General features: G+C 38.9%; 1 protein-coding gene across 1 annotated transcript in view; it reads left to right on the plus strand.

Annotated features, from left to right (window-relative positions):
• The window catches only part of LOC131980080 (microtubule cross-linking factor 1), an 88,947-nt gene that overhangs the window by 45,213 nt on the left and 26,891 nt on the right, over positions 1–16,843 (plus strand). Inside the window, exons 6-8 of the mRNA XM_059344238.1 lie at positions 10,045–10,146; positions 11,236–11,460; positions 14,953–15,123. Of these exons, the coding sequence (XP_059200221.1) occupies positions 10,045–10,146; positions 11,236–11,460; positions 14,953–15,123 (498 nt within the window). The remainder of the gene's footprint in view (positions 1–10,044; positions 10,147–11,235; positions 11,461–14,952; positions 15,124–16,843) is intronic.

Genomic DNA, 16,843 nt, shown 5'->3' on the forward strand with positions numbered 1-16,843 from the left:
ACTGCTTGTCTGGACGATATCAGGTTGCAAGAAATAAAACAAGACAAGCTCACACCAGATGGCTTCATTGCCTTAAAACAGCAGTTAAAACAGCCCGTCACATAGCAGATAGCCATGAGAAAACCCACCGGTGTTTTTATAAATGTGAGAATTCATTTCGGTTTGATTTAAATGGTCCTTAGTGTGCAGTCATTAGTCGACCATTTAAGGCCAAAATAAACCAAATGAGATCCTAAGTCAGCACTGTGTGCAAAAACTCAGCTCTAATTAAAGACGGTCGCAGCATCGTACATCTTTAGCAGAACACATACAACCCACAGCCATGCCTGTCGATGGGAGTCTCATTAAGTTGAAGGTAAATGTGGCCTTTAGGATAGGTTCGGATTTTTTCAAGTCTATCTTGTATTCAACAATATTCACCAGCCTGTATGAATGTTAAGAGAGTTATAGTTCACCGCAATCATTCCTTCTCTCTATAGTAGCATTAGTGCAACTCCACTGCAAGAAATAAAGGGAGAAAAATCACAATGTTGTTTTAGTGCAAAGACATATGAAGTGTGCTGATTTTACCCATCACAGTCTGTTGGGGAGTAGTAATGCATATGTGTAATAAGTTGACTTTTGTGGCACATGAGAGAACTGTGTGAGGTACGATCAGTTCGGTTAAGCTGAAGACTATAGTTTAGGAATTTAAAAAAAACTGGGGGTGTGGAGTTGAGATTACCAAACCTCTGTAGCTTCTTATCTCTGCTCAGGAGTACCTAGCATACCTGCAACTGTTTGAGGTTGAGTTGCTTTGTAGGTAATGTAGGTGCCAGGTTTTGACAAGGAAGAACACATGCAGTAAAAAAAGACAATATTTCTGCTGCATTAGTTTAAATCTTCTTTTTTGCTAGTTTTAAACTGTTTATTCCAAGTCTGGCAGTGTTGCAGGAGTCAAATGCTAAATCAGAGATGACCTCTAAAGTCTAATGTGAGACTTTAGTTATCTGAGTTGGCCAAATTAAGTGTTAGTTTTTTTTCCCTAAAGCTTTTTTTTGTACAGAATTTAGAATCTTGATCTGAGACTTAATTTGGGTAACACAGACTGCTGGAGCCTCACATGAGCCTTGGCGACAGTAACAATCTCGTAGAGCTCTGTTTTGATCTCTTTGGTGACACCTATGGCAATAAGTGCAGATTTTATTTTTCAGTCAGTTTTCTCATCTGAAGTCATCGCTATTTGGTTGTTTGTCTATAGTAACTGTTTTTGTGCAATGCTAGCATGTTTTGTTAGCTCCTCCTATCAACCACTGCTGGGTGATGGAAAATAACAGTGCACCGCTGGTGATCGTTCCCAGGATATGTCGCCACAGACACCCAGTTTGTGTTCGTAACACTGAAAATGCAAAGGCTTTCATCAGAGGTTCAGTCACCATTATGTTGCCTCATTCAGTGATAGATTGTGACTTTACAATGACATTTATTTAACTGAAAATCTTCAAGATTATGACTTTAAGAATGCATTTTTTTGCACAAAGTGAGGACAGTGGATTTCTTTCAGCTGACTTATTACAGTGGAGTTGCACTACAACAGGTGGGGAGGTGTAGCAAATAAGTCAAGTTCAGGGACAGAAACCTCTCGTGGAGGAGAAAAACTATGGACCATAAATTCAGAGTCTCATGATCCTTTAGATTAGATGCAGGAGGTGGGCTGGGTATCAAAACCCCTTTAAACTTTTAAAGTGTCGGCTATTCAATCCTTTTGAACCCAGATCTTGAAAAAAATGTAGCATACAACAAATCACTGCAAGCATTTTTGATTTAATATGATAACTCCTGCAGGAACCCAAACAGTCTGTGGTGAAGTTGAGGGCGTTGTATTTCACACAGCTGGCAGTCCAGCATGTTGACATGCTACCAATATATTCAAAAGTATAACTGTATGGTGATATTTTATGCGACTGAATGCTTCTGTTTACATGGTGGATGGACAGATGATAGATAGATAGATAGATAGATAGATAGATAGATAGATAGATAGATAGATAGATAGATAGATAGATAGATAGATAGATTGATTGATTGATTGATTGATTGATTGATTGATTGATTGATTGTGTGGCTCTTCCTGTCTTTGTAGAGCAGAATTCAGCATAAGTTAGCTTTATGGTCACTCACTTTTAGAGAAAGTAAGTTGGGATTAATCCCATCGCGAGACAGGTTAGATAGACTTGAAAAACTCAAACCTATCATGTAAAAGCTCAAGAAAAGCTCTTGAGACTCAAGAAAAGCTCTTGAGACTTCCACTGCCAGCACAGGGTGACACAGCAGGACCCCCCGCTCCGACACGAGCCACCCAGCTCTACCACACCGGCACCACTGCCACCAGCACCGCCACCAGCACCGCCACCCTTCCCCTGACGCACCGCCACCACCATTGCTTCCTGCTGCTGCTGCTGCCCCATTCACATCTGCATCTCCATGCACATCCTCATAGCCAGCAGCCCTGCCTGCCTCCTTCTCCCTGCACTCACTGTCTGCAGCTGCCCTGCTTCCAGCCAGCCAGGGCCAAGCCAGGGTGCTTAGGAGGGTGCTTGAGAGGGTGCTTGGTATGAATGGAGTAAGTACTAACGTAGTGACGGCAGCTTCTTCCATTCGGCTCGATTCAAAGCTTTTCTCGACGTAGTGAACTGTTGCATGATGAAGCTTAGTCGATACTTTTCTCTCTACAGCTTCGCTACACCATGCTATCATCTGTGTGACTCATTACGACACACAAATGGTGTAGCTGTTATGTTTGCACTACATATCATCACGCAGACACACGTGGGATCGGTTACTCCATGGTGTTTCCAAGGAGACCAACCATAAAAATGTGTGCACACTGTCTAAAATAACCTCTGTTGAATGAAAACAGCGTTGCATGGCTCCGTGTGGAAGAACCTCGCTGGCTGGCATCCTGCTTTCTGTCCTTTGTTTTACTGCAGCTTAGTGTAAGTCAACATGTCAACATATACTGTGTACTCTTCCAAAGCAGGTTCATTATCTCTGTGCTGCATGATCAGGCAGACATCTTGGGTGTGTTTTCTAATCAGCCAGACTGTCGTATGGAGTAAAACAAACAGCTCTTCAAACATTTGTCACTTCAAGAAGCCCAATCTGCTTTGTAGAGATAATGGAGTGAAGCTGCCTCCATGCTCTTTCTATCCCAAGACTTGTTTCTGCTTTGCTCCTCCGCCTCTGGTTAGTCTGGGTGAAGCTGGGTGGTTTACTAGCTAACCACTGCACTAACAACTCACACCTGCTCAAAGCAATAAGGACTCCGCCCATTGTTGATTGTTGTAGAATCATGGGGTTTTAATGTGTAGATTACAAAGCAAAAATAGACACTGCAGCAGCAAAAAGTAGCAATTTAGTACATTTTTAAGAAGTAAAATATACACAGAAGTGCATTCAGCAGAGGAGAAATAAATAGAGATGTTTTCTCACAATATCATTTTATTTTATTTATCTCATAATAACAAGAGCCGTAATTAATTGAGAATGTGGAGAATTTGTATGGTATGCTACAAAATATGACCAGTTACTGTTTTAAACACATGGTTTACATTCTGAAACAGATTTGTTTTTATGTTAGATTTATGTACCAAAACTACTTTGTTATAGGACAGGACTTACAGAAAATGACTTGCATACATAACTTCCTCTGGGACACAAACATCGCTCTCCTGGTTTGTTTGATCCATCTAGCAGCCCCACCCGTCCAGCCTTTATGGACCATGTCGTTTTATGTTACAATATTTCACTAGAAAATTTTTTGCAGAAAAGCTGTCTAATTTTAGTGCATAACTTTTGATTGGAAATCACGTGAACCGTTCATGAGAGCAGCCTGTTTAATTACAAGAAAAACTATTTATTACTATAATATATACACTTTATTTCCTTTTTATATTACATTATTGCTTTATTACTAATTGATGGAAATTATATTTGTAAGTATGACTTTCATATCAAGATAAGAGTAAAAAATATTAGATGTAATTTCTCATTTCTTCTCATTTCTTCTAATCTCTTTTTATCACAATATTTGTTTTTGAATGATCTTGTTAAGTGTTGGGAAATGTTTTTTTCTTTATTATGACTTTTGACCACATTATTGTGGCAAAATTTGTTGCAGAATTAAATATAAACAGAATTTAAAAAAATGTAAGAAAAGTATTGTACACATTACCTACAAGATTCTTATTTATCTTGTATAGTATTAGAAATGTTTTCTAGCAATTCTAATGCTTGCTGAACACATTTTTATTATCTTTCATTATTATAACATTTAGATCCTGAGATAATCTGGTAAAATTCAAGGGTGCAGCTCTTGTAATTATGAGATTTTAATAGATAATTACAAGATCAAAATATTATAAATGCAAGACAAAAGTTTCAAGGTATGGAAATCATGAAAATGGGAAAATGTCTCAATTTTTCTTTTCCTTAAGCAAATGCTACACACTTCCTATTTGTCACAATAGCATAATGTTCCCGCCAGCTAGAAAGAATAAAATGAATAATAATATAATAATATGTAATGTATGTAATAAGCTGGACTGCAGCCTTGGATGCCCTCAGTGTGTTTAAAATGCTGAAATGTGTGAAAAACAATGTGCATCATGCAGCCTCAAGATGCAACCTCCCTTAGCTGACTGCTGCTACAACACACACGGCTGTGCTCAGGCATGTGTTGGAAACCTTTAGCGTGCTCGCTCTCGCTCTGCAGTTTGCCGTGGTATCTCTCAGCTGTTGGTTTGGACTCATGTATCCCTCATTGCATGCGCTTCATAACAAGTGTTTTGCATTCTTTTCCCCCCCGATTCCCTCTCTTTGTTCCTCTTTGTGTTCCCGCCAGATGTTTCAGCCCATGATTTTGTTCATCCTCATTCTCGTTCTCTTCTCATCTCTCTCATACGCCGTCATCTTTAAGTTGGTCTTTCTCTTTGCGCTTTTCTTCGTACTCTAGTCCGTTTGTTCTTCCACACCGTGTAGTCTGTTAGTTAATTTCCCCCCCTCTGCTTATATTCTTTACCCATCTTCTGTTTTATTTTTGTTTGTTTTCCCCCCCGCCCGCTTTCTTTCCTCGTCCCCTCACCCCGTTTGTTGTCTTCTGTCTGTTTTGTCCACAATTCACCTCACACATCTCCCCCACCACCGCCGCCACCACCACCACCACCACTACCTGCACCCCTGTATCCTGCACCTGTCACCCATCCCCCTAACCCCGAACACCCTCCGTCCACCCCACCCTACCCCCACCCTCCTTTCCTCCCCTTCCCCACCCCACGTCACTCACAGTCCGGTCAGAGGGATGAGCTGGAGTGGCGTCTAGGACAGGAGCGAGGCGTGGAGCCCCAGAGCCAGAGCCAGGGTGGGGGCCAGGCCCAGAGCAGGGGAGCCACAGGACTCACTAGGTACCACAGGCCCCTGGCTTTAAGAGCAGAGGTCAGTGCCTCCTCCCTCCTCCATCTCCCTTCCACCTGTAGGACTGAGTTGACACTGGCTCCACTACGAGCCCCGAAACTTCTGTAGACCTGGACTCTATTTTATAATACTATTGATTCAAACACAAATCTGGTTTTGTTTCTTTTCTGTGGAACAATGGCTCTTTTCTTTCCCATGGTGAACTGTTGTGAAATACATCTCTGCAGAGCCTGTAGATGCCCAACTAAAGCATGCAATTTTTCAATTTAATTCAATTTTAATTCAAATTGTCTGTCTTGAAACACTCTATAGTCACGCTTTTGCAAAAGGCATTTTTAAAATGTAAGATCGCGGTCACACCTTAAAATTAAATGCAGCAAATGTCTGTAAAGAATGAGGGTCATTATGCTGAAAAAAACCGTCTGGGTGCGCCTGGGGTTTGTTTTTTGAATGTTGGCTTGAGAAGCAGTGCACCATGGTGAGAAAGACTTTACCCCACACTGAAGTCATCGCAAGTAGATCGCATTTAAAGTAGGGATGCATGATATTAATATGTAGTATAAGGAAATTATAGCCTATACATTATAGTCCAGCAATACAAATAGCTTTCATTATCTTCATTAACTTAAAAAGTGCTGCATCAACGCTCAGATGCAGTAAGTGTAGGTATTTAATACACTGACATGTCTTATTTAACAGATTATGTCAAAGCATTTAACTTGAATTATTTGGCAAAATGCTCTGTGAAAGCCAAACTATGTTTTTTTAATGTTTTTGATGCACTTTAAGAGAAAAGATTTCTTCGTTCTTTCAGATTCGTTCTTTTTTTCCACAAGATATCATGCAAAAGCACCGCTTAAAATCTTGCTTTAAGCCTCTGGGGAGTCATTCAGCAAGAAAAAAATAATATACTAAATAAAATACTATAATAAACTAAAGAAATCTTCGTCAAGTGAGACCAAGTCAGTTAGATTTGGTTTGTTCAGAGCTGTTAAATATAAAATACTCCATCTTTGCTCACTACATCTTAGCCTTTTTTACCCTCAGCTGTACAAAGACTAGAGGTTATGAAAACATTTTTTAAATACAAAAATTATACAAAATTTTCTTATCAGCATCAGCCATGAGAAGCAAGTCATTTTCGACTGGATATTGTTATTGTTTGAAAACAGAAATCCATATTGTGCATCCCTAATTTAAACGCAAAGGTCAATTCTGAGGAGTTACACAGAAGTGTAACAAGTTTATGTCTCCTACTTCCACATGTATCCTTTGAGCTATAAGGAGACTTCTTGCATCTCAACCTAAATATACAAAGGGTCTCTGAGCATTGAAAACTATAAATAAATCTGGCTGATTTTGAATTACAGGGGTTAATTATGATCAGAAGGCGCTCAGTCCAGCATGTCTAGTGACACTCCAGCCACAGTCACTTACTTCTTTTGATGCTGAACACGATTTCACTTCATTCACTTTCACACTAAATATCCACTCCTACAGCCACTGATCTTTATTTGTTTATTTTAACACTTTTTTTGGTTTCACATTTTCTTATTGCTTTTTCAATCCACACCATGTTCCCCTGGACAGTTTGTGACCGGGTTTTGAAATTTTAGAGCATTTATTGCACCAAATGTTTCGTTATGTGTTTGTTAAAGTATATATATCTGCTGGTGGACAGTTTGTTGCCCTCTAAAACAGTGTGAGACAGCAGCCACACACAGCTACAGCATATCGACTTGTTAGGCGTATGTATGCACTCAGTGTATCACAGCTGAGTCTGCAACTTCTCTGGTTCATCACTACTGGCTGCACCGTCATGACTCCACTCAGCAAATTAAAACGTATGTAAAAGTGCAGCTCACACAGAAGTTTCACTCAAAAACTCAGAGAGTCAAAGAGGCGAGCAGTAGCGTTGCTGCAGCACACATCAGCTCAGATCTCTTAAAGCCTTCAGTGACTCGGCTGTTTAATAAACCGGCTGTGTAATCGCTGGACGCTGTGATTCATAATCGCTGCCTCATGCTTGTGTTCATAGAGGAATCGCCCGCGGTTATGTAATGCAGAGCACTGGCAGCGGCGATGTGACACATTACTATCACAGTTACAGTTATTGCACATTCGTGTGGATTTCTCTGTGTCCCTGTGCTTTCTGCCGCAGTGTAATCTGCGAGGTGGAATGAATGAATGGGGGGAAAGCGGTTCGGATATGACAGGATTAGCGCTGCACTGTAGGCCTGTGTGATTTGCATTTGACATTGGGCTGACAGGGAGGTGATCCAGGGTCAGCAAACACTGAACAGCTCAACTTACTGTCGGAGTGAGCGGTGGACACCCGCACGCAGGATAGAAGGAAGGAATCGCATTAAAAACACACTGCATTTTCCAATTTGTCAAAGTCTGCACTTGGAGTTAGGACAGACACGGTGAAGAATCATTACATTCAAAACCATAAACATGAGCATCTCATTCCCTACGAGCATTTTCTCACCTGTAGTAAATCAAAAAACTAACCTAATGTGCATTCAGTTCCTATTCCTATAAAAATATATGATTTATTGGGTTCTTTTTTGGAAATAATACTTGGACAAGGCTAGAGCCTGACTGATATGGGATTTTTGAGACTGATTCAAAGGAGAATAATTAATCCATAACTGATATGGTGGTCGATATAGTAATTTTTTGAGCTGAAATAAAAATGTTAATTTATTTGTATAGCACCTTTTGAAACAAGGTTACAAGGTGCTGGACAGTAAAACCAAAGACAGATGTATTAAAAATACATAATGAAAACTATTTTAAATTAGTAGAAGATCAAGAAAAGGCAATACGATAAAAGTGAGTTTTAACTTTTTTATATGGATTGTGCACCAATTATTTTTTGCCAATCTGCAAATGTACCCAGAGAGCTACTTTCTAAAATATAAAACTTTATTTAATTAATAAAGTATTTCTGATCTAAAAAGCTAAATAAATCGATTGCTGAATAATTAAAAGCGAACACCATTTCTAACTCGAGTCAAGCAACATTTTCTGTATTACATATTGTGTAAAAAAAGTTTTTATAACTGAACATATCGGACAGCATATACACAGATACTGGTAAGCCAATATCGGCCGGTAATATCTGTCAACCGATATATCTGTCAGGTTGAGGTGAAGAACTGAAGGTCTGATTCACAAAAGATTTTTAAAGATTAAATTTTTTTTTTTTTTTAAGTTTTGCAGCTGAGGGCTGACAGCTGCTTTTTGTGCCTGATTTCATTATTTATGTGGCAAGTATAAATGTAGCTTTTGTGTCTAGAACACAGACGATAAAAAGAAGAACATTTTCAGTCCTTGAGCTACAGGTTCTGAAACCGTATTTGGGATTTAAATTTAATATCCCGGTCTGTCGGTGCTGTTATTAATATGCTTCAGTTCAGTTTGGTTGCATGTGGCAGTTAGCGCTACACTTCATGATTTGGTCTGTTTTTGCAATGAGGCTCATTTGCATAGAAAGTGGCCTAATTTGGGTCAAATGTATCTATATGACCTGTTTTTAAATACATGCAAATAGCACAGGAGCCCTGAGAGGCTATTTGCTTTGTCAGCTTGTTCAGCCTTTGCCCGTGCTTTCTTTCTTTTCGTCTTGTTTTTGCAGGTTAAGCGGCTGTAAAGGCCAAGCAATCCTTTGTGAATTGGCCTGTCAGTGTGTTAATATAAAGTTTTATAAAGTATCATTTTAAATATCACAAGTTTAAGTCACTAGTCTGTTAAGCCTAAAGTAACTTTTTAAAGTAAAATAGGTTGCTAATGAGTTAGAAATAGTTTTGACACTTACTTGTTCTTTTGCTTAGAGTTTAGTGAGCAGTATCACGGCCATATGGTACGGTAAATTTGAAGCTGGAAGTTGGTTAGCTTAGCTTAGCATAAAGACTGGAAATGGGGGAAAATGCTAGCCTGACTCTGTCTGAAGATAACTAAATCCACCTACTAACACCTCTGAAACTCAGTTGTTTGTTTAATCTGTACAAATATCAAAGTGAAAAAAGACAAGATGCAGTCTTATGGGGGTTATGTGCAAATTTGTTTTGTAATTTTTGCTACCTTTAGACAGAGCCAGGCTAACGGGTCCCCTCTATTTCCAGTCTGTATGCTAAGCTAAGCTAAGCTAACCTAACCAACTGCTGGTTTCATAATTTAGCTGAGTGACGTAAGACCGCTAACGAGCGTGTCAGACTATTTCTTTAAGATTTTTCTTTAAGGTTTGATCAAAACACTCTGAAGTTCCTAGATGAAGAAATATCAGGAAATGTGCAGCATTAGATTAAAATCAGTTCCTGAAACATTGCAGAAGATGTGATGGGTCAGATTTAATTTGAATGTTTTCAGTCCTGCTCAGTGGATTTTAGTTCTGCAGTGGAAACTGATAGAAACAAATACAATCAAGCGTTTTTCATCTCATAACACAAATCCTTGTGATTTTGTTTGACTGTTAAATAAAGCTTTGAAGAGAGACAAACAGAACGAGTGTAAGATATCAGTATGAGATGTGCTAATCCAAAGTGATGGTACAGTGAGTGACTGTGTGCTGTGCTGTTGTGGGTCCAGCTCCGGGACACGCCGGCTTCTGACATCCAGTTTCGTCTGGATCACGAACGCAGGCTGAGAGCGTCGACGGAGGAGCGGGAGGCTGTCTTGTCTCTGCCTCAGGTACAGTGATGCAGCCCGTCATGTTTCAATGCATTTAGATTATGAACAAGAGCATAAAAGATCCAGTATCACACTTCACCTGTTCTGCTATCTCTGCTTTAACACAACTTTTTAATTAAGTTTCACCAGTGGAGAGGCAAGAAAGTTTCATTTTTTCAGCCTTAATATTCATACCTGCAGTTTGTTTTAGACTAAGATTGATGTCACACATAATTCAATATGTGGCATGGAATTTATATTAAATTATTATTTATTTTTTTATACTTGTAACATTTTGTACTCGCAAAAAGATTCTTTCGATCAAAGTTTTTTTTTTAAAGAATGAAAGAAATAGCATGTAGAAGTGTAAATCTATGTTTAAAATATAAATGTTTTGTCATTGTAAGTTCAGTTCAAAGACTGTCGGAAATCTGAAAATCAGAGATTATTTTCTATTTTTCCAGTCTCTGGCTATGATAAACAAGTAATTTTTGTTATGATTTTGTTAAAATATAAACCATCTGGTCGGCTGTTAAAGCCAAAATGCCACAAATTTTCTGATTCATACCTTAAATATAAATATATTTTAGTTGTTTTAATCTTCTTTTTTGTAATTATGTTTTTATTGACTTTTAGAGACATAATGAGCAAAACTACTTAAACAATATTGACACCACATGAACATCAAGACCTTTCCAGCATGAAAAAAGATTTAAAAAAATAAAATGGAAATATACATTAATTAACTAGAATTCATATTAAATAAAAAAGTATAATTCTATCAGTAAATACAGATATACATATTTGTTTTTTTTATGGTTGGTCGGACAAAAAGGCCAGTTCAATATATCAACTTGGGCATTTTCTGCTTCCTGGATCAAAAATGATCATAAAATATATTTTGTTTTAAAACTGATAAGATAAAGTCCCTCTCAAACCAATAGACCTATTCTGTGCGGCCACATATCGAAATTTACAGAGAAAAATTACTTGATACGTGACTACATACTTGATACATACTTGGTACATACATTCACAGTCACTGACATGCTTAACTAACCTTTAAAAAGTATTTGAAATGAACCCTCTCTCCCCTGGTCCCCTCCGCAGCAGGAAGACGAGCGTCTGCGTCTGGAGGCCCAGCGTGGAGCTCTGGAGCTGCAGGGACTTCAGACTCACGAGGTGCCCTGGCCTCAGGAGAGAGCCATGCTGCAGCAAGAGGTCCGCCTCTTCAGACGCAACACCATCATCTTCTACATGAAGCTCAGGTGGATCCTGGTGCACTGGAGGCTCGGACGCAAGGTCGACACCGGAGAGGAGCCAACGAACCCGGAGGTGAGTCAGAGCTTCAGAGGTTTATCTTTCTTTCTTTCTTTCTTTCTTTCTTTCTTGCTTTCTTGCTTTCTTTCTTTCTTGCTTTCTTTCTTGCTGTCTCTCTTGCTGTCTCTCTTGGTTTCTTTCTTTCTTTCTTTCTTGCTGTCTCTCTTGGTTTCTTTCTTTCTTCCCTCTTTCTTTCTTTCTTTCTTTCCTCTCTCTTGCTTTCTGATTATTTTATTTCATTTAAAAAATATAATAAGTAATAAAAAAATATAATAAATAAATATAATAGTTTGTGCGGAAAGTAATTGGTAATCGTCATGTTTTTAGGAACAAAATGTTCTATAAATCAGGGCATGATTGATATATAGACAAACCCCTCAGTAAATCCCTTCAGGTTATAGTTAGGAATAAAACAGCTAAGGTTGGTGTCTGTTAGTGGAGCTGAAGTTGAGATTTATGGCTCAGAGCATGAAAAGAAGTTAATTTTATGAAGACAGCCTTTAAAGATTTAATACATTCTTAATGGAAATTACTATTTGAAGACAAAATATTTAATCTAATTCACAGCCACACAGCTTTCTAACGTAGTTGTGATAGACTACGCTCGCGGTACTACACACTGCAATAAAATGCTAAGTTTAAGTGAATTTAGGAGAAATCTACAGGTGCAAATGGATCAAAAATAGTAAAATATACACCAGAATGTTTGTTTTGGATGTTTTTTTCCCCACTATTCTGAAAGACAACAAAAAAAACTCAAAAATGACCAATGCATGAAAGTTGCCTGTAGTGTCTTGCCTTAAAGTACAGTTTAAAGTACACCAGGCCGTGATTTGAGTCAATTGTGAAGAATAAAAGTGACACATCCTGATCCATGATCAGTCCTGTACCTCCCACTGGGCTGCAGGACTGATTGATACTCTGGTTAATTGTTCGTCCCGCTCCATTAGTTGTGCAGCTTGTTGGTTCAGCGGTCAATACTTTACTTTTTCTTGTTATCGTCTTGAGTTTCTGGTTGATTTAACCTTGTAATTTGTGAGATTCGTACTGCTTTTGTTTTGCTTTCCAGGAATGTTCACATAATAATTATTCATAGCTCTGCACTGCGCTTCCCCAGAGAGCACAGAGCGGTTTGGTCTGCACTGTGAAGTCTTTTTACCCTGAATCTTCCATTGACTGAGATACTCTGTCCTCCCAGTCCCTCTTAGTACTAAACAAACCCATTTTCTGGCTGCAGCTTAGAAACTATTACACTCTTCATGTAATTCTACAACACTTAATTTCAGATGAATTTGATTTCTCTTGATTCTGTCCTGACTCATCGTTTTGTTCCATGCAGCATCTTGTCGTGAAACCTAATTTGCGGCTGCAGATGGTGCAGCAGTGAGGAGCCCACGTGTACCTTGCGGGATGTTTACTACCCGCCCTTGACTTGACATTGAATCCCAACAGAACATTTTCTCAAGTCAAGTTTATTTTTAAACCCCTTAATCATCCTTAGAGTTTCAAGGCACTTCACAGTGCTCTCATTTAGAAACAGCAGAATAAATCAATGTTTTATAAATGAGATGAAAATGAAAAAGAAAAGCCCAGTTTAAATGTCTTTTCTTATGGACTCACAGAATTTGAAGCTGGTTCCGAATTAATCTGTAAGAGTTCAGGTGTGTCCCTCTCTGTAATGGACTTTTTAAACTTTCTTCAAACATGCTGTAAGTTTGCAACTCTGCCAACTTTCTTAGAGGAATTATCAAAAGGTTCTGATCAATGAAAAAGAGGAAAAACTGCAGAGAACAAGTACTTTGGTGGTCTAATGAGAGCAGCTCACTGCACGCAACACAATTAAAGTAAAACTTCCAGCTATTAGAAAACACTAAAGCTTAAACAACTGCAAATAAAAGATAAGAGTCAAATGGTGAAATGTTAAAAAGGAAGCAATAAAACCCTCATTAAATTTAACTGAAACACAAATTAACTCAGCAAAATAAATGCAGGTAATTTAACTTCAATTTTCTGCTGCATCAGAGTGGAAAAAAACATTTTAATACATTGTCGGAGCTGTCTTACCATACAGTGCGTTTACATGACACTTGAAAAAACTGAATTATTGCCTTAATCTGACTATAACTGGACAACTGAAGTGCATGTAAACGTGTTAGTCCGACTAATGTCGGAGTTCTTCAGCTCCGATTAGGACACCCAGATAATGCAATTGGAATAGGATTTTCTCTGGCATGTATGACAAGACAGCGCATGTGCACATGCTCCGCATGCTCCACCCCCACGCTGGCGTATAACCCCAGAACAAAAACATCCAAGAAAGCCGGTTGCATTAGTCGGCCAGTATCGACGCCACAAAGTGTCGATCCGAAGACAGGCTTCTATTGTAGCCCTCCAACAGCATCCGGCGTTCTTGTCTGCCTCTCAAAATCACCATCCATCTTGTTTTTCTTGTTGTTTGCAAATGCCAGTTTCCCACCTTTCTCCACTTGTTTATTATGACGTAATCGGTCAACCAGAAGGGGGGCCGTATTAACCCGCTGAAACGACGCATATCGCCACCTAGTGTTGAGGAGGAGGACACGTTCCCGTCAGTTATTCGATTTTCTCGGTTGCATCTAAACTGGGACAAGGACAGAAGTCCAATTAGACGCCAAAATCAAATTTAAAGCAAAGCTTGATTAAACTGTGCGTGTAAACGCACTAAGTGGCTAACCAGTATCTTTTAAAAGCATGCTGTGCAAGGTTTAAATCTTTCATTGTTCTTGGTGTGGACGGCCCTTCAAACCTGTGATGAGCTTCTTTCAGACTGCTGTTTCAAGCTGCTATATTTACACCTCTGTTACGTTTCGCCTTCAGTCTGAACGTCTCAGAGGTGTAATGAGGGACCAAGTGATCCCGGCTTTGTACCGCCTTTGGAGGAAGTAACAGAAGCATTAAACTGGCGAGGCTGTTCAAGACGGGATCAATGTGAACCAGGGAGCAGACAAGGCGGAAAATATGTGATATACATTATTTTGTAATAAGAAAGGAAGTGGACGTATCATCAGAAACACGCCTCTCGCTTGAGTCCGACATTAATCGAATCATATTCAGCAAAATGCTGAAAAACTAAGCTTGAGTCTGAATCTCTACAGTGAGAAACAGCCCAACGTGCGGTTCTTCCACCATTATTGTTTTGAATACACTCGCCGCTGCTGACTCTTATTGTACACGTACTGCTGCTGCTCTGTTACACGTCACAACGGTCTCTTCCTACTTTGTTCCACGATGCCGGATTGCAATGTGAATGCACACCAATATTAAGCCGTTGCAGAATCAGTATGAATGTCCTGAGTCGAAAGAGCGGCAAATCTTGTTATGGCACTTTTGCAGAAAGGTAGTCTGAAAGTGCTGTGGACGGGTGAAAGACTCATCCAGGATGTTTTTCTGCCTTCTCATGCCCGTTACATGCTGGTGCAGAAAAAATGAATTAAAACACAGGCTTTATGGCTGTATCATCTGTTCCAGTTTGAGAAGTTGGAGGGCATCCCAGAGTTGGGAGTGATAATGGAGCAGACGGAGGGGGAGGCGGATCGAGACGACAGACTGCGTTTATCACAAACTCCGGGGGACGTCCCCGACCACGGGCCCATCATCCCTCTGCCCTCACCTGACCGACACCTGCAGCATCAAAGACAGGTACTCACACACCTACAGCTCCTCCTCTGGGTCTAATGGAATATATTAAAGACAAAATTAGGTTAAAAAAAACTGGGCAACTCCAGTTTCTCCACTGTTTGCTTTTGTTTGGTGACTGAAGAAATAGATTTTCAGTAAATCAATAAGACCTTCATTAAACTTGATGTAGGTAGATGTGTATGTAATGTAAAATTGACTAATTGAGGGTGAATATATGTTGATAGTTTTATATTAGCATAATGTTTGAAGCAAATAGGAAACAATAAGACATCAGATGTACAAGTTGATAAAATAAACTTCATTTTACTCATTTCATTTCAATGTTTTTGGAGTTTTTTTTTTTTTCATCATTATTTTGGTATTGTGTCATGTCTGAAATAAATGTAAATATACAACTTTGAGTCTTTTACTGGATTGGATTTGATCAAATTATATAATTGGAACTCCAGTGACTTTTGTTTTTTACATTTTGGAAGATCAGACATTGTCTCGTGATAAGAGACATCAAATTCAATCAAAAAATACTTAATATTACATTTGATTTCAAAGACAAGTTCTCTAAAAGTAGTGTTACAGCAGCTAAGAGCATTCAAGGTTGATTATTAAGGTTTAAGCGTTATAGAGCTTTATTAATTTCACAGTGCAGGATTGCATAATTTAATTTAATTTAACCTATCCATTCTACATACAAAAAATCAATAACAGAAAAAAAAAGTGAAAATAGTAAAAATCCATAGAAACACTTCAGTTGCAAGAAAGAATATTATACTGTATATACACACATCATTAATAATATGACTGTAAAGTTGGAGTGCAATTAATGAAGGAGGAGCAATTCATATTTTCTCTGGCACATTGCTGTATTAAGTGAGTTTTCAGCTTGGCCTTCAATTATTTCTCTCGTTCATTCTGATTGTGTTCAAATGAATGTTTGGCAGCCGTTCACTGGAGCAGTTTGGCATGATATGCAGATGAGAATTTTGGCCTAAATAACTAGTTAGAGGCAGTAATTATTTCTCGAGTACACCCAGTTTTGTGCTTATTGTTCAAACACACATGGACTCTCAGTTACATGCAAAGGACACAAAAGGAGCTTCTGTTCTTCGTGTTGCTGAATGTTTCAGAGGAGATTTCACTCAGACATTGCGTGTGTTGAGATCTGCTTTCAGTACGTCTGGCTGCCACTCTGTGCCTCAGTAAAACTGGAGAAAGCACGTAAGCATTTTGGGCCAGATGCATTATTTAGCAGCCCTAAGTGCTCTACTTTGTTTCTGCATTTTGATTTTTCCACAACATCATAAAAAATAGTTTGTACGGTGATCTGACATTGTTACTGTACTCTGTGAGCAGATTTTTCAGTTTTAACAAGCAATGCCCGGTAGACTATATTAAGCTTTATGCACGAGAGCAGAAATACAGACTTGCTTTAGTAAGCACTTGCACACATGGCTACTACAGCAGGGCAGATGATAATTCCTGCAGCCGGAGTGAGATAATAGTATGTTAAGCCGTAGAGAGGTCATTGGAAGTTTTTCAGTGAAGACTTAGATTTGATTTAGTCAGTTTGGCAGCTTGGCGAGGGAAAAATCCTGACTCATTCCTCCTGGTGCTGCTGATGTATGACACTGTTGGAAGTGCTTGAGTTTGTGTAATACTGTAAATAATGTAGATAAGATGTTTTTCCCACAGTGGTTGTGAACCTTCATCTTATTTAGTGCAG

Source organism: Centropristis striata, chromosome 11 (genome assembly GCF_030273125.1).
Source record: "Centropristis striata isolate RG_2023a ecotype Rhode Island chromosome 11, C.striata_1.0, whole genome shotgun sequence".
NCBI lineage: Eukaryota > Metazoa > Chordata > Actinopteri > Perciformes > Serranidae > Centropristis > Centropristis striata.